The 18,396-nt window shown below is 40.4% G+C and overlaps 1 protein-coding gene across 1 annotated transcript; it reads left to right on the top strand.

Annotated features, from left to right (window-relative positions):
- The first annotated feature begins 2,623 nt into the window (after positions 1 to 2,623).
- On the top strand, positions 2,624 to 5,260 carry LOC136241305 (uncharacterized). Its single transcript, XM_066032499.1, has 13 exons — positions 2,624 to 2,627; positions 2,702 to 2,764; positions 2,817 to 2,950; positions 3,456 to 3,503; positions 3,563 to 3,883; positions 3,950 to 4,069; positions 4,134 to 4,258; positions 4,316 to 4,384; positions 4,446 to 4,531; positions 4,598 to 4,724; positions 4,779 to 4,891; positions 4,953 to 5,026; positions 5,079 to 5,260. Exons 1-7 carry the CDS (start codon positions 2,624 to 2,626, stop codon positions 4,203 to 4,205), a joined length of 762 nt encoding a protein of 253 aa, XP_065888571.1. The 3' UTR covers positions 4,206 to 4,258; positions 4,316 to 4,384; positions 4,446 to 4,531; positions 4,598 to 4,724; positions 4,779 to 4,891; positions 4,953 to 5,026; positions 5,079 to 5,260.
- Positions 5,261 to 18,396: the final 13,136 nt, after the last annotated feature.

Raw genomic sequence — 18,396 nt, 5'->3', positions numbered from 1 at the left:
GTGTCGTGTTGCTCTTCATTTTCGCCCCATATGAGCAGGTCGTCCACAACAACTTCGACTCCTGGTATATCTTGAAACATCTCTGACATTATTTTCTGGAAAATGTCTTGGGAAGACGAGAGCCCGAAAGGAAGATGTTTGAACATGTAGCGTCCAAAGGGTGTGTTAAACGTGCAAAGCTTTGTACTTGGTGTGTCTAATTGGACTTGCCAGAATCCAGAACTGGCATCCAGGACAGAGAAAACCTTGGCATTTGGCATTGTTGTGACGATGTCATCAATTGTGCTCATTGGATAGTAATCACGTTTGACTGCCTTGTTTAAATCGCGTGGGTCTATGCAGATTCTGAAGTTACCATTTGGTTTAACTATTGTTACCATACTATTTACCCAGTCTGTGGGTTCATCAACTTTCTGGATTACATCGAGCTTTTCCATGCGACTGAGTTCCTGTTGAATTTTGGGTCTCAAAGTGACTGGAACTTTTCTCGGTGGGTGTACAATAGGCTGGGCATTTTTGTCAATTTTGATGTGGTACAAGGCGTCTGTGATACATCCCAATCTGTCAAAGACATCACTGTAGGCATTGAGAATATCATCAGGTTGGTTGTTGATAGCATCTAATCGTTGCACTAGATTCAGTTCCATACAAGTCGTCAAGCCTACTATGTTGGGAACATTCTGCTCAATCACTTCAAAAACCACAGGGTAACCTTTTCCTTTGTGCTGGCAGTTTAGTGTGACCTTACCACATGTGTCGAGTCGTTGGCCACCAAAGGCAACTAGCCTTGCATGAGATTTTTGCAGTGGGGTTGAGCTTAGTTGGAGGTATTTCTGTCTGGAGATGACATTACATTGTGCACCTGTATCAATCTTAAAACTCATTTTCTGGCGATTTATGAGGATTGTTACTTTCCAATCGGGTGACTTTGAGGTAGCACATTGTATCATACCAATAAACATGTCGTCAGGGGAATCGAAGTCTTCATGTGTAACACTGTGCACTTTCTTTTGGTACTTTGTAGCAGTGCGACTTCGACAAACCTTTGCAAAATGGTTTCTACGACCACAATTGTAGCATTCTATGCCTTGTGCTGGACAGGGCTGGTGACGATAGTGTTGATTTCCGCATCGGTCACATCGAGGTTTGGGGTTTGCTTCTTGACTTTGACGTCGTGCTGTAACAGCAAGGACTTCCTGATAGTGTGTTTCTTTACTGGTAGTACTGGAACTAATGGTTTTCAATTGGGTAGATGTAGCTTCGTTCGCTCTACATATGTCGAGGGCCTTCTGAAGAGTTAAGTCGTTTTCTTTTAATAGACGCGCACGGGTCTTATCGCAAATAATGCCACACACAATTCGGTCACGAATCAGACCATCCTTCAATTTGGCAAATTCACAAGACTGAGCTTTTGTTTTTAAATCTGTTACATACTGATCAATGGTTTCTCCTGGTTGCTGGTTTCGCGTGTTGAACTTGTGTCTTTCCCACGTAATATTTTTGCGAGGGTTGCAATACTCATCAAACTTTTCTATTATTTTATCCACCTTGTTCTTGTCGTCGGCATTTTGCCATGAGAAAGTATTATAAACTTCCAGTGCCTCCGGTCCGGCCACGTGAAGAAATGCTGCGGCTTGAATTCCCGCGTCTTTTGTAGATAGTCCACTAGGCAAGGGAAAATATCCCGAAACGTTGTTTCCATCGTCTCCAGTTGTCAGCAATAGTTCCGTCTAAGTTCAATGCCTCTGGTGGCGAAAGCTGATCCATTTTCGCAAGAAACTTCTGACACCATGTAACAACGTGCTAAGAATGTTCTAGAATGAATTCACAACACTCACGTGCCTTGTACAATCACGTGCTAATCTATATATTACAAACACCATAATTATTTTTAGAGGCATTTAGTATGCACGAAGGTGTTGGGTTACAATTTCATAGCTTGGTTCACTTTTGTTTCTGTAACAAATGCTAGTACAATGTGCTATTATATGACACTGATCTTGATCTGACATTCGTAAAGTTTAGTATTAATCAGAAGTATGGCTGGCTCCTTCACAAGGTGAGGGGGGTATTTTCCCATTCTGGATCTGCCAGTGAGTATTGGGATCATTTTACAACTAACTTCAATTCTGATCAATCCTGTTCATTTCATCTCTTATGTCCATGCCACCAATGCTCAAGACAACCAATCTCCACCAATTTTCTCCCTTTTTAATTACTGACATTGATCTGCAAACTAGCTAGTAATAAGTATACGTACAGTAGTTATTCTACATAATATATATATATATATATATATATAGTTAAGTAATTGTAATGTATAGGTGTGCATCTCTGGCTGTGGGCACAGGTTGCTCACAGACCTTTGATGAGAGTTCTCCTGCTTCAAAAAGCATTATAAATAAATAATATCTGCAGTTGGGGTTTTACTATCTTTAGATTTCCCTAAATTTTTAAATGTGGAAAAGGAAGTTTTATACCCTTTTCGAATTTCCATATTTGACTAATGTATAACTCTTCTTGACTTTGATTATCAACTTTGAAATTACATCAGCAATAATAGTAGTGTTACAGATACATTCTGACCAAATTGAAAACTGATACCTTATTGACACCTCGAGTTATGGGTTACCTAGTATATGCAACTAAAAGACCCCTTTTTAAAAGTCCAGGTGTTGTCGTGCAAACTGTATATTTTCAGCTCATGTTAGAGTTGCTCGAACCACACCTAAAGGGCAAAGTACTAAAGCATCTGATGATAAAGGTATGCACCCTTACATGTATCATTCATACTTTATAATAATTACACTATATAGGAAAGAATTTTGTTGCATTGATTTTGGACTCACCAAGAGGCACTGATAAGTGCAAAAGAAAACTTCAACTTTCTGAAGATGATGACGTGACAAAGCAACAAAAACCAAGAAAGAAGAAATGTAGGCTTCTCAAGGTAAGTTAGGATTATACACATAACTCCAGATACGATCATGTGCATTAAGTATGTTGTAGCTCCAGCGGCGGAGCAAGTAGTTGATATGAGGGGGGGCTGGGCTGACCCAGACTTATTTATTTCTATAGTTTGGTAAGGTGAGACCAAAAAAAAAAAAAAAAAAAAAGGTCGCAACCAACTGACAAGAGCTTTCCACCTCACCAGCTACCATTTCTAGCTGATAAACTACATAAAAATCCTTACATAGCTCGCTACACACTGAATACTTTAGAGTGACTGCTCTATTAGAGTATCTCGATCTTTATCACGGTTTTCAGCCCCACTCCAAGAAAGATAATTTCGGTGTGATATCATTCTAAGGGGGGGCTAAGCCCCCCCTCAGCAGATCGTGGGGGGGCTTCAGCCCCCTAGCCCCCCCTTTCCGCCGCCTATGTGTAGCTCTGCAACAATGTAATGTTATTTGTCCATGCTCATATTACAGTTTACATTGTGCTCATATGTATAGAATGAAAATGTTCAAAGTGTGGCTAAAGTGAAAACAGACTTGACACAGGTAAGGATTTCACCATATATATATATATATATATATGTTACTATTATGTTTACTCACAGAATGATGTGTACATGCTTGCCAATACTAATATCCCTGCAAATTCTACCGCTATCCCAGCCAGTTCTACTACCACCACTACTACGGCTATTCCAACCAGTTTTAATACCACTACTGCTATTCCAGCTAGTTCTACTGTCACCACAACTGCTGCTATTCCAGCCGGTTCTACCGCCACAACTACAACTACTATTCAATCCAATTTTATTGCCACCACTATTCCAGCCACTACTACTACTGCAACCCCAACTAATTCTACTGCTACTAATGCCATCCTGGCCAATCGTATAGTTTATGCCACTTCCTCAACGACCACTAACAAGGTAGCCAAAACGTAATTGCATGTGAAAAATAATTACCAAATTGTTTGCTTTAATTATGAATGCCAGCAACTGGAAAACATTCTAAAAGGACAACCAAGTCATGCAGTTAAGGCAAGAATTGGTAGATTTACTATACACCATGGGAGTTTTCACACATTGAAACCCAACACTTACATCAATGATGAGGTGAGATAATAACCATATCCATTGTATGCATGATGTGCTATAAGCTACCTGTATTGTATTCTAGATCGTCAATGGATACCTACGATTGATTGCAAATATCCATGGGAATTGTTCTGTTATCGGAACATTTCACTGACAGCCATCATTAACCGTGCTGCTGTGAACATTTCTTCACACCTATTATCAAAGGTACATATATTCACTATACATATGAAACATTTATACAAAGGCTATATATCTACATAGGAAGTGTTAACCTCTAAAAAATTAGTTGCTGGTGCATACAATCAAGGCAAGAATCACTGGGTCCTTATTGTGAGTTGATGTATACATAATTATACTTGCATATGTGCATTGGCTAAATCAACCTGCACAGGCAATAGACTTAGAAAGAGGATCCTATTATCACCTGGATCCATATGGACCAAGTCGTTGTGCTCGTGACACTTTTAGTGCACTAAAGTTAGTTCTGCATGCACTAGATCAGCCAGCATGCATTTTGATTTGTCAACATTTTAATTAATGTAGAAAATATTTCAAGACAAGAAATAACTTCCTAGGAACAGACCTTATCAGCATTGACAAGTTCAAAGTAATACAGTTGGGAAAGTGTGTTCAGTATGATACTACTAGCTGTAGAATTTACTGTTTAAAGGTATGACAAAAGTTGTGGAGTTATAAAGACAATGCTGTATATGTTTTAATATAGATGGCTGAGCAGCTGATGCTGTCAGAACGGATATATAGATGAATCTCAGCTAGTCAGCTTAGATGTGATGAGGATTCGGATGTTTATTGGAGTCACATTACTCTCTTATTCAGGTATTCAAGCTATACACATTCCTGTATATAGTCTTATCTACAGTATATTCATTTTATGTAGCTGACATGAGTGACAGATGCATTTTGTGTGGAGCAGGTGATGAAAGCATAGACCATCCAGATTATGTAGATTGGGTGAGTATGTCTTATCCGCTTAGTACTGGTACAGTTTAGCCAAACACCATAGGTTAAATGTGACCGATGCAAATCATGGAGCCACACCATTTGTGCTCAAGTTCAATTAGAAGATGTAAAGGACAGAAAGTTTGAATGTTTGGAATGCTTTTCTAATAGAACTAGAAGTGCTTACTTTGTTGTTGATTAAACATTTTGTCATTACACACACTCTGTACTACATGAAATCCTTATTATCCCAGCAACGTAGCTATATAGCTATAATTATCATGCACTTTATACAATGCATGAATTCAATTCATGTATAGCTACTAATTGGCTGACTATATTAGCTACCTTGTTTGTTAGTCAATCAAAGTCTGAGCCTTTTATAGCTAGTCAAAGGACAGTGACACGAGCGTGATCGTGTTTCCGACTCGGAGAAACAGCCGCCGCTTGAGCTAAACCACTACGGTACTGTCACAGTGTCATACGGCAGACTTTTGATAGCTAATCTATGCTGGTGCTGTCCTTGTGGGCCTGCGATGACTAGAATAATCTCGTTGAATTCAATCAGGCGTAGCCTAGGCCCTGGACCTATTTTTGCCAGGGAGGACCAATTTTGGACACTAAAACTGGTCCGGTAGGACCGATTTTGGTCGACCAAATTTGGTCTGGCCGGACCAGCTTTGGGATCTAAAATTGGTCGGGACGGACCAATTTTACCCGGACCGATTTTTTCGTGACAGGACTAACGGTCCATACGAGCGCTGGATCAGTGTACGGTAGGGAGATACGGAATAATTGGGTACCGGTATACTAAGCTTTGCCTCGTTTTACAGCGCAGCGTAGCCTAGCACCTAGCAGTCTGCCTAGATCGCGAGAGGTATGGGGGCCCGGCTGATTTCTTCTTGTGTGAGTAGCTACGTGTTTTGTACTTGGTTTTGTAAGTGATAAGGGTTGTTGTAAGCACACCAAGGGCCTGAAGGTAACACGTTCCTGTATCAGGCCTTGTCCTTTTGTGCGTGCCCACGCTCCTACTGAAAGAGCGAGACTAGGAGCGAAATGACAAGCTATAGCACCAAATTGTGTAATTATTTATCCCACTAAGTAGGGACCTGCAGAAATTCTACTGAAGCCTGACTAAAATTATACAGAAGAATCCCTCAAAAAGCACACCCTAAAATGTGGACACTTTGATGATCCAAGGGGGTTCCACTCCAACATATCCTGTACTCTGATCTTTGTCCTCAGTCAAAATGAAAGCCAAGCAAGACATATGCAGTAGTCGAAAGACAAGCTGTATACCACAAATGATACTTGAAGAGTTACAACATAGCTGTACTTTTACAACAAATATGCAAGAATTTGGTCAGGAGTCAAGTGTGGATTTTAGTGTAAGTCAAGGCTTATTTTTCTATTTTGACTGAAGATCGGAGTACTGGTATACATAATCCCAAATGCATCAGTGTACGCATATCAAGACTACATGTCAGTTAGGACACCAAGCATGATTTTGAAGTGACTGGAATAGGCAGGTAGTAGAAATCATCAAAATTTACCCATTAAACTTTTGCACTATATAAAGTAGGTGAGGTAGTTACAGCAGTTGCACCGTCTAAGTGGTGTCAGCAGCTAGGAACACCGAAGGGACCAAATTTGGTCCAACATTTTGCTCCGTAGCAATAGCAATGGCCTCATCAAATAATCCAGTCAGCTTGGCCCTTCTTTCCCCTTCACAATAACCACTTGGGAAATAGAATTAACTTAGATTTTTTGTATCAGCTACTTTTTAGGCCTGGCTCATGGGCTATGAAATCTGAAGGTTTTTTAACAAACATGAATACTAAACAGTCATGATTATACAAGGAGGAGTGACTTAGCTGTTTCATGATCAAGCTAAGACTTAGCCTTATATGCGATTTAAGCACGTAGCACTAAATCCTTTGTGTATTCACCCAAAGTAATTTTGTAACATGAAAAATTTGTCCATAATAAGTTTCCAACTGTAGCCTGTACGTCAAACAATCACCATTGCAACTCTACCCTTTATTTTACACAGTATATCAAACCTCACTGTGAAAAAGGTGGGATATAAGATGGTATTTCCAGTGGCTTATTGAATACAAATAAGCCTTAATATAAACCCTGTATTATACTCATGTTATAGTTTAGTATAATGCATACTATACTATTACATATATGGTTTCAGTTTATTTGCCACATTACCTGAAATAGCTTATATCGAATATAATACCCACACTATACCATCACATATATGGTTTCAGTATGTTTAACACATTAACTAAAGCCTTACATGAGATTGTTAGTATAATACAGATTATATCAAGCTGTTTTGTATTCAATAAGCCACTGGAAATACCATCTTATATCCCTCTTTTTTCACAGTGCCTGGTAATAAGCGAATGTGTTCACTGTTCTGATTGGTCAGCATCCGTGCACACTATTTTGTTTTATGCATTCTGCCACAGATAGATCACAATGACCGAAAGACTATATTTAGTGTCAAGGTGTTAATTACTTGATTAAAGCAACCTAGCTCGTTTTAAGTAGGGGTACATGCCCAAAGCTGGCTGCAGAGTTTGCTTATCTGTAGAGTTTTTGTTAGAATGGCATGTCTAATGCTGCGTAGTGGGCTTACAGAGTTCTGAGTCATGTTGATAATTAAAATGCAAGTGCAATTTTGTGCACATAATATGTACTTGAGTAAAATAGTTAACTGCAGATCATTGTTTATGGATATGTGTTGTACTTCTATCCAAAGTGATATTCGGTGGCAGCTATTTAATCAATTGATTCAAAAAATGTCATTGATGTGTAGCGTCCTGAATAGACTTATGTCAAGGCTGTGTTAGAATTTCACTTTTTATAATTATTTGAAGTCAGATACTACACTGTATGGCTGGTAGAACCTGATGCATGAATGGTGTAATGATGACATACCAATGTAATAAAGTGTCCCTTCGAGCCCCACCCCCTCCCCCACTTGCGATCTATATGCAATGTAAACCATATGTGTGCACATAATTATGATTGCTTGCTTTCATTGCATATAAGTGAACAAGTTATATCCTGTGTGTCTTAATTACAGTCTGTTGGGATACACTGTGAAAAAAAGAGGGATATAAGATGGTATTTCCAGTGGCTTATTGAATACAAAAAAGCTTGGTATAACCTGTATTATACTAACAATCTCTTGTAAGACTTCAGTTAATGTGTTAAATATACTGAAACCATATATGTGATGGTATAGTGTGGACATTATATTAGATATAAGCTATTTTAGGTAATGTGGTAAATAAACTGAAACCATATATGCAATAGTATAGTATGGATTATACTAAAGTATAAAATTAGTATAATACAGGATTTATATTAAGGCTTATTTGTATTCAATAAGCCACTGGAAATACCATCTTATATCCCACTTTTTGTACAGTGATACCCTTATTTACACATACTGTAGATGCAGAGTGACTGTCAAGGTAACAAATATATGCTGGACACTAAGTGTATTGTGTGTGATTAGCAAAAGTATGTAGAATTTAAATAGTGTGGGTTTGTGCATGCATACAAGAAGAAGGCTTTGCATCATACATACACCATGTTTTGTACGAGGTAGACCAAGTCTCTGTCCCGGGTCGCTATTGTCTATGGCCTATCCACATCCTGTCACCTGTTGTAAATTTCAAAATAGGTTAATTAACATCCCCTGAGTTGGTGAGTCCTCTCTCCTGGCCTGGCTTGTAAATGAGTTATTTAGCATCCCCCGGCTGAGTGTATGTACCTTCCATGAAGGGTGGGGCAGACATGATGATATCAAGAGGTAAAAATGTGTGTTTGTGTGCGTGTGCGTGTGTGTCCTTGCCTTGCTAGTGGTGCTGAGGTTGTGAAACTTGAATTCTGTGACCTGGGTCCAAGTACATTTAAAAGTTATCCAAATAAAGTATTTTTCAAGTACAGGTATGCTCTAGTTGAAATCAAGGGTAAAGCACTCTCAGCACTTAAGTCAAGTGCAAGTACTTTTTACTGTACCAACATATTAAAGTACCTAAGTGTTATTTTTTAGTAAAAAGCTGCACCGATTCTAGTATCGGTATCGGTATCGGGCCGATACCGCTGTTTTCATGAAGTATCGGAATCGGCCATTATATTGTTGCAAATACCGATTCTTATCACGTGCGAGAATAAAATAACGTTCATTTGTACTTGCTTATGTAAGACCCGATCGAATAACAAATCTTCCACAACAGGTTAATCAATGTATAAATGCCAGACTCAACAATGTACAGTCATTGCAAGGTTTTATATGGTACATGATGTAATGTTATGTAGCTATGTGATGATGTCATATAGTTACAATGATTGTGTCACACATGCATAAGTGTTATAAGTTAATTACATTAGTTAATTAGTTAGTTCTACATACTACATTCGCCCCTCCCAGTGTTAGCAAGTGTTTCTGTCATTAGGGATGGTAGCGGTCTGGTGGTCGTCTGGCTCGAGTAGGGTACCATGGTCCTGACAAATCATCTTCAACAACATGATGTTCTATTGATGGGGGTGATCAAACTTCTTGTTGTGGTGGTGCAGTTAAAGTTGAGGTGTTAGAAGCTTGAAGTCTTGGCCTCAGTCTGTTGATGTGTACAGTCCTTGATCTATTTCCATCACTGATGGTATAAGTTGTAGGACTCACTACTGATTTTACACTCCACTCTCCTTCCCATCTAGCATCCAGTTTTCCTGCCGTTGGAATCAACAACCACATAGGATCACCCTGTTTAAAGTTTCTGAGTGAAGTGTGTTCATCAAAATATTGTTTTTTTTTGTTGCTTGCTTGAACATTGTGTACTTCAACAAAATCATACATCTGTGAAAGTTTATCCAATAATTGATGTTTGTATGAGGTTACATCATAACCAGTTTTTGTGGTAAGAGAGGGTTTGTGTGCACATCTGCCAAACATTAGTTCGAAGGGTGAAACACCTGTGGAAGAATGTACTGCTGTGCGATAAACATAGAGTACTAATGGCAGGTACCGTTCCCAATCACCTTGATTGACAAAAGCCTGAAGCATTTGAAGAAGAGAGTGGTTAAACCGTTCCACCAAGCCATCACCCGCAGGATGATAAGCTGTGGTATGCGTCTTTGTTACACCAAAAGCATCAAGAGTCTGTCGCAAAATTGTACTTTCGAAATTCCTGCCTTGATCGGAGTGAAGAATATCTGGATTGCCATACCTACTGAACACTTTAATTAGCTCCTTAGTAATACGTTCTGCAGTCTGGTTAGGTAAGGGAATTGCTTCGGCCCACTTGGTCATGTAGTCTTGGATTACTAGCAAGTAACGATTGTTATATCGTGAGATCGGGACTTCAAGGATATCCACTGCCACCATTTCCCAAGGCTTGCCAATGGGCACGTTAGTGAGAGGAGCATTCGTTGGCAGTGCGGGCTTTGTACGCTGATAAACTGTGCATTCCCTGCAGTATTTATCTATGTCATTTAGCATCCCTACCCAATACCCAACTTGGCGGATTCTAGTTGTAGTTTTGTCAATGCCTAAGTGGGCTGCGGATACAGAGTCGTGATGTTCAGACAACATAGTGGCACGGCATGATTCTGGAATCAAAGGAACCAACACAGGAGTTAAAGAAGGTGATGGGGTGTACTTTCGACATACGATGTCATCATGTAAGCACAATTGAGACCACAACTGTCTATAACGGGAAAGTGGATATTGGCGCCATCTGGAAGCTTGAGGTGGACTGGAATGACCATCACAAAGTGCTTTTGTGATGTGGCACATAACAGGGTCATCACGTTGCTGTTGACGTAGTTGGTCAGTTAGCAGAGAAATTTGAGTAGCGGCAGCAGTGGTGTGATCTAGATCCTGGTAGTCCTTTCGTGACAATGCATCAGCATTGCCATTCTCTAGCCCCTTTCTGTATGCAATAGTATAGTCATATTCTTGTATCGCCAAAGCCCATCGCGCAAGTAGGCCTTCCATTTTTTGGGATGACAGCCACTGTAAAGGGGCATGATCGGTGACAACTGAAAACTTTCTACCTAATAAATAATGCCTGAATTGTTTCAAAGCATGCACCACAGCTAAACATTCTTTCTGTATAACGCTATAGTTCTTTTCAGATCCCGACAAAGATCGACTGGTGTAAGCAACTACATGGCCACTTTGTTCTAGTATGGCACCAATACCTACAGCGCTAGCATCAGTGTACAGCTGGAAAGTTTTAGCTGTTGCGGAAAAGTCAGGATACTTAAGAATAGGGGCACACATAAGTGCGTTCTTCAATCTGGCAAATTCCAGTTCACACGACTGGTCCCATGCAAAAGGTGTACCCTTGTTTGTTAGTTGGTACAATGGTGCTGTAATGTCTGCAAATTGGTGAATATAACGTCGATAATAGGATGCCAATCCCAGGAAACTTCTAAGTGAACTAACATCTGCTGGTGTGGCCCAGGTACGAATGGCTGACACTTTCTCTGGGTCTGGGGACATACCTGTCGATGAAAAGACATGGCCTAAGTAAGTTACAGAGGACAACCCAATATGACACTTGCTACCTCGAAATGTTAAACCTGCATTAGACATGCGTTGAAACAGAAGTGTGAGGTGTTTTGCATGTTCCTCTGTGGTTTTGGAATGAACAAGGAGATCGTCTAAATAAGTAGTGACAAATGGTAGATCACTACAAATAGTGTTCATGAGTCGTTGGAATGACGAGGGGGCTCCTGAAAGTCCGAAGGGCATTCTGCAAAACTGAAAAAGACCAAACCCTGGCCCTGGACAAAATGCTGTTTTTGGTTGATCATTACCATGAACCGGCAGTTGCCAGTAACCACTGCGAAGGTCTAAGGTAGAAAAGACTGTAGACCCCATAAGCCTATCCTGAGCTTCGTCTGGCCTCGGGAGTGGGTATGTGTCTTTGATAGTTCTTTTGTTAAGCTCCCGGTAATCGACACATAATCTTATTTCTCCATTCTTTTTCCTTACAAATACAGCCAGAGCCATCCATGGGCTGGAGCTGGGTTCGATTATTCCCTGTTCTAGCATAGTGTGTTGTACCTCATCTCGATAATTAGCAGGTATTTGGTGGGGAGGTACCTTAACAGGGTTGCCATTGGTTGGTATAAAATGCTCTGTCACCATGGTTTTACCTGGAATAGTCCTAAATAAGTCTTTGTGTACATTCATTAGTGATGATAAGTGAGGATCATTACAAGCTGGCATCTCATAGGTTGGAGATGCTGTAAAGATAGGCACTGCACAATCCTCTATGGCCTCTTTTGATGACTGGGACACAGCTGCTATGGCAGAAATTTTCATTTTAACCTTCTGTGCCATGTCAAGTAGTGGTCCTAATCCAGGCTGACATTGGACACTGCTTAATTGGTTGCTGACTGTGACAGGTGTAGTGGTAAAGTCTAATACCAAGTCGTGTTTTTGCATAAAATCTATCCCTAGAATTACAGGGGCAATTAGGGACTTTACAACAATAAACGGGTGGGCAGCTTTTACGTCTCCTAGTTGGATGGACATAGTTATCTGTCCTAGAATCGAAATGGGATCACCAGCTGCTGAAACTAGTCGTAACCCCGGTGGGGCTGTGCTTAGTTTGCGACCAGATGTTAGGTTTCTTGTAACTAATGAGATTGATGACCCAGAATCAATCATTAACTTAACTACTGTGTTCTTTAACACCCCATTAACTATAGAACCATCTGTTCTAATTGCTGCTACAACTATATTATGAATATTATTACGAACATCACAATTATTACACAAAGGGCTCACTGAATTCAGGGACGTCCCCAGCCCGTGCGGGACGTCCCTTGGCCGTTTCCCGAGCGGAACTCCTTAGCAAGGTGTCCCATTCTTCTGGATCTTAGAGGACAGTTACGCTGTACGTGACCCGGTTGATTACAGCGAAAGCACAGGAGTCTGGCTGGCTGGCTGGCGAGAGTACCGCAAATTAATAGCTGTCACCTGTTCAGTCAGGGAGGCGACCTGCTCCGTTAGGGATTCCATTTGGCCGAGTGGTTGTTGAACAGCTGCTGACTTTTCCTCTGGCTTCCCACTTGCTTGAGCATCGATCGTCATCAATAACTTTGCACGCTGAATGAGTTTTTCCAAATCATCAATTTCTCCCACCGCTCGTAGTTGCTTGCTCACTACGCTAGGAAGGCCTGTCAGAAACTGGTGGATTAATAGCTGCTGGCGTGTTGGAGCGTCGGTCTTAGGCATGGCCTGCTCTACCAACTTTTTCAATTCGTGCACAAACACTGACAGTGATTCACCAGGTAGCAAGTGCCTACCTACGATGAAAGTCAGGGGCGTAGGGAGGGGGGGTTCCGGGGGGTTCAGGAACCCCCCTGTAAAATTTAGACTTCTGCAAGCAGGATCCTAACACACCATTTAGTGTGGCAGGACAAAATGAGTGAGCAATATAGTGTAATGGCACAGCACAACAATTGATAAAACTTACATTCATCTCTCAGGGAAGGTAACATGAGCCCTCTTCAAAACTTGTTAAAAAGATCGATATACTCTAATAGAGTAGTCAGGTATATACTCTAATAGAGCAGTCAGGTATACTCTAATAGAACATGCATGTAAATATCCATGTCCATATGAAGTTTTTCAGACATTCCAACATTAAATGCAAAATTTAGCATGACCTTATACTGCTATAGCTTTGGTATGCAGTGTTTAAAGATATAGAGCTCCAGTAATTTATCACTTGTGTTATGCAAAATGAATTCATGCCATGCATATTTGTATAGTTATATTGTTTGATCGTCATTTGTATCAGTGGATTTTTATTATTTATTTTATTTAATGCTTTATGGTGAAAAGTGACACCAAAGGTCTGATGGTAACTTGCACCATCAGCTTGCCTAAATACAAAATTATCTACAATTATACAATGTTATGTTGATTAATTATAAATGTTTGAAGTTTGTGACTGGAGGTCTGGATTGATGACAGGTTCTGCAAGGACAAAGGAAGTGAAAGGTACAGTTGTTGCTCTCGTCAAAATTCGTTAGAAAGTGATTCCATAAGAATGATTTAAGCTTAGATTTGAGAGTAGAATATGATGTGTTTATATCCATTATCGGCATGGCATTCCACAAAGATGGTAACCGATGGAAATAAGAATGTCGAGCTGTGTTGTTAAGGTGTTGAGGTATCAAGAGTTTATTGCTTGCTCCAGCCCTAGCAGTAGAAGAGTTGAAACTGATAAAGTTGTTGATGTTGAACTGGCAGGTTGGTGACTTTAGTGACTTGATAGCAAACAGTATGTCCTGCAGTTCAAATATGTATATGAGGGGAAGGAGCTTCAGGTTAATTAGACGATCTTTGTAGCAGCTGGTGTAGTCATTAAGGATGTGTTTAGTGGCTCGGCGTTGGATTCTCTCAAGGTTAACAATGTCTTTCATCAAATGTGGTCGCCAGATCTGAGTACAGTAAAGTAATTGCGATCTTACCAAGGATACGTACAATCTAACCAAGGTAGTAGGTGAATGATTGCAGACAAATGTCCGTCGAATTAGACCAAGTGTTCTGTAAGCACGGGCAATGATGGTTTTATGATGTTTCTCCCAGCTCAGATCTTCAGATAGTATCACGCCAAGATCCTTGTGAGAATCTACATGAGGTATAATGGAATCAGACATTGAGTATGTTGTGTGGAATTTGCGTTTGAATGATAAGTGCATGAATATTCATGGTTCCTATACCACAGTGAGATATAACCATCACTTACAGATTACTAGCTATATGTGTCTCTATGTGTTATGCTGTCTGCTTCCACTAGGTGACTTTATGTAGTACTACAGTACCTTCATCCCAGGGCCACTTAATGCATCATAATTAAGGCCCCTATTCGGTGATTATTAGTTTCTCATCCAGCCTTTCTAATTATTATGATGCGGGCGGGAGGGTATTACCATTATACCATTATTTTATAATATTAACACACTGATGTACAGACCTTGTCCAAATTGTCTTTTTTTCTTACTACAAACATTTCCTTCACCAGCTGATTCTACTTTTCGTGATCGCCACATGTTTTTCGACAGTCAACTGAAAGCCTGCTTTGATGAAGTCGATAGAGCACGATTGCAACTGGCACTGCAGCAATTTGCTAAGGAAAACAACAGTTCTCCTGGTGATATATAGCGCATTGTAGCGTTCATCAACAAAAATTATAACAGTTTGGTATCACTTGTTCTTCTGAGCATGCGCAGAGTAAATAATGGCTTACCGGGGTTTTCAAGTCCGTTGTCCTATGTATTTTGGCGCATGCGCTTATCAGTGCGAAAGAAATGGCAGATTCAAGTGAGATCAGGTAACTGTGTGTGCCCTATTATGATGGATGATTGTAAATGTGGTAAAACTATTATTCAATGTGTTGTTGTGACTCCTTTATCACCAGTTAATGGCCCTTCGGTTAGTAGGTTTTTTAGCGCATGCGCAATTATAATAGGACAACGGACTTGAAAATCCCGGTACCATGCGGTAGCTTAAGAAGGATGCGGGCGGTGGATGAGAAACTAATAATCACCAAAAAGGGGCCTAATGTACTTTTTGCATAAAATATAGCGATTTGCTGAGTTTTGATTTATTAAAATATTGAAAGTCTCTCAGCGGCTGGGGGCTGTGCCCCCAGACCCCTGCTTCTAGTAACTCAATGCTGGTGCTGGAACCCCCCTTCAAAAAATCCTAGCTACGCCCCTGAAAGCAGGGCCGCCCACAGGGGGGGGGGGGGGGGGGGGGGCAACTGGGGCATTTTTCCCTGGGCCCCAGCCTGAAAGGGGCCCCAGGAGGCCCCATGAAGGACCCCCTGAATACCTGTTTAAAAGATCGATATACTCTAATAGAGCAGTCAGATCTAAATACTCTAATAGAGCAGTCACAGTATTCTTCAGAGGAGCAGTGTAGCAAGCTTATAGATAAGGAGATATGGTTGGTGATGGGTAGTTATCAGTGGCGTAGCCAGACTTTTCGCCATGCCTGGGCAATGGGTGGGCAAGCCATTTCTCATGCAACACACGTACACATGCCCATTTTCATATGGACATCAATATAACATTTTTAAAAATGCACTATGTATCATCCTACACTACTGTATGCAAGATGACTAATATTAACCTAATAGAAGCGAACGCCTAGCTAGCTATTGGCCTTCTAACATATTACATACATCTAGCTACATGTGTCTTAATACTAGACTACAACGATTCTTGAATTAAAGCACGAGGCGCTCTATCACGTGATGACTATGCTCTGCTACTACAGTTGTTAGCCTAGAAAAGTGGAAACAAAAAGAAAAGAATTACTGACTGAACAAGTACTCCATACCGTTTGAACTGAGCAGTATCCACACTTATAGATGGGTGCTAATTTCACAAATACCTCTAGACTGCTTTGCCTCCCGAGTTTTTACCACACCAATAGCTACCGTGATCACTTAATCCAAATGTAAACCGTCCAGCCCACTATAGTGAAACCAATTCTTTGTCCTTCACTGACTCCTTGCCACAATGCAGCGCGGTTTTTTGTAATCACGTGATCTTGCTTCTATTTATTTCCTCCTCTATTTGTGCACAATCAAGTTACTCGTAGGGAAAATCCCTTGGATAACCCCATCTCTGTTTAGCCAAAAAGAAGGAAACCATCGGCGAAAATGGCACGGTGAGTGTTGTATAAGTTGTGCTATACTTAGTACAGTGACTAGTTAAGTAACTTTAGCAAAATCTCGAGCTATCCAGCCCACGTCTTTATAATTACTCTAGGAGCTGATGGTGGGGCAAAGAAGTCTGATGCCCGGGCAATGCCCTGGCTTGCCCGGGTTTGGCTACGCCACTGGTAGTTATTGTCATTGCCAGCAGGTTGTGACCTTTTTTTTTTTCTTTTTGGTCTTCACCTTACAACTTGGGTCAAGGGCCCCACTTTAACTCTTTGCCCTGGGCCCCTTAATTTCTCTGGGCGGCCCTGCCTGAAAGTCATCCATCGAGACGAACTGGACGGGAGCTAATCTCTCTACCATTTTTGCTTTCGCATCTGCATAGCTTGCTTGCTGTTCAGCTGTTAATTCTAGCCAAGTAGCTAACACCTCTCCTTCTAGTAATGTTGGCAACTTTTTTGCCTTGAGCTCGTCGCTCCAATCATTTGCAGTACACTCAATTTCTTAAAACGCAATCTAAACAAATGTTCAAAACAAGTTAAAGAATCAGCTTACCTAACAATGGTGAGACCACAACTAGAGTATGCATCTGCTGTCTGGGATCCCTACCACGTTGGAGATATTTCAGAGTTAGAGAAAGTACAACGAAGAGCAGCGCGCTGGGTGTTGAATGACTATGGCAGATTCAGTTCAGTTTCTCTAATGTTGGATCAGCTGAAATGGCCTACATTACAAATTCGTCGGAAATTATCTAGGTTACAAATATTGCATAAGATACACTACCAACAGTTATCACTCCAAATTCCTCATTATTACTTACCAAAAACACGACCAACAAGACAATACCACCATCTTCACTATATTTTACCTACCTCATCCACCACGGCATACCAAAACAGCTATTTCTCAAGAACAATAAACGAGTGGAACATACTACCAACTGACACAATTGACATTGCAGATACTGATCTATTTACAGCTAGACTCCAATCATATTATTGTACCTAATGTATTTGTTTATGTGATTCCTGAGCACACCAGCAGGGCTGACTGCTCAGTAAACAATAATAATAATAATAGTACAACAAATTTCATAGCATTTAAACCATTCTGTCGGGTCTCCTTCTGAAAAGAGTCTTGGTAAACTGACATGTTTTGCACCGCTTGTCGTCGTCATAGCTGCTTGCAACCGTCCTCTGCTACCAATGTAAGACCCGATCGAATAACAAATCTTCCACAACAGGTTAATCAATGTATAAAAGCCAGACTCAACAATGTACAGTCATTGCAAGGTTTTATATGGTACATGATGTAATGTTATGTAGTTATGTGATGATGTCATATAGTTACAATGATTGTGTCACACATGCATAAGTGTTATAAGTTAATTACATTAGTTAATTAGTTAGTTAGTTAGTTCTACATACTACACTTATTTTACTAGCACAGTGGACGCCTAAAAGCATCAAGTATAACACCAATAGCTACCAGCAATATTACTGATGCATGCTGAAACCTACGTGTGAAAACGCTTTACTGAGAAAAAGATCGATATACTCTAATAGAACAGTCAATAACTCTAATAGAGCAATCAAGTAAAAGTAACTTTCAGTATTTTTTTTTTGGAAGCACCATTATGATATTATTATCTAATCCAAA

This window comes from Dysidea avara, chromosome 12, assembly GCF_963678975.1.
Source record: "Dysidea avara chromosome 12, odDysAvar1.4, whole genome shotgun sequence".
NCBI lineage: Eukaryota > Metazoa > Porifera > Demospongiae > Dictyoceratida > Dysideidae > Dysidea > Dysidea avara.
The sequence above is the reverse complement of the archived record's forward strand: the minus strand, read 5'-3'. Positions and strand labels throughout refer to the sequence as shown.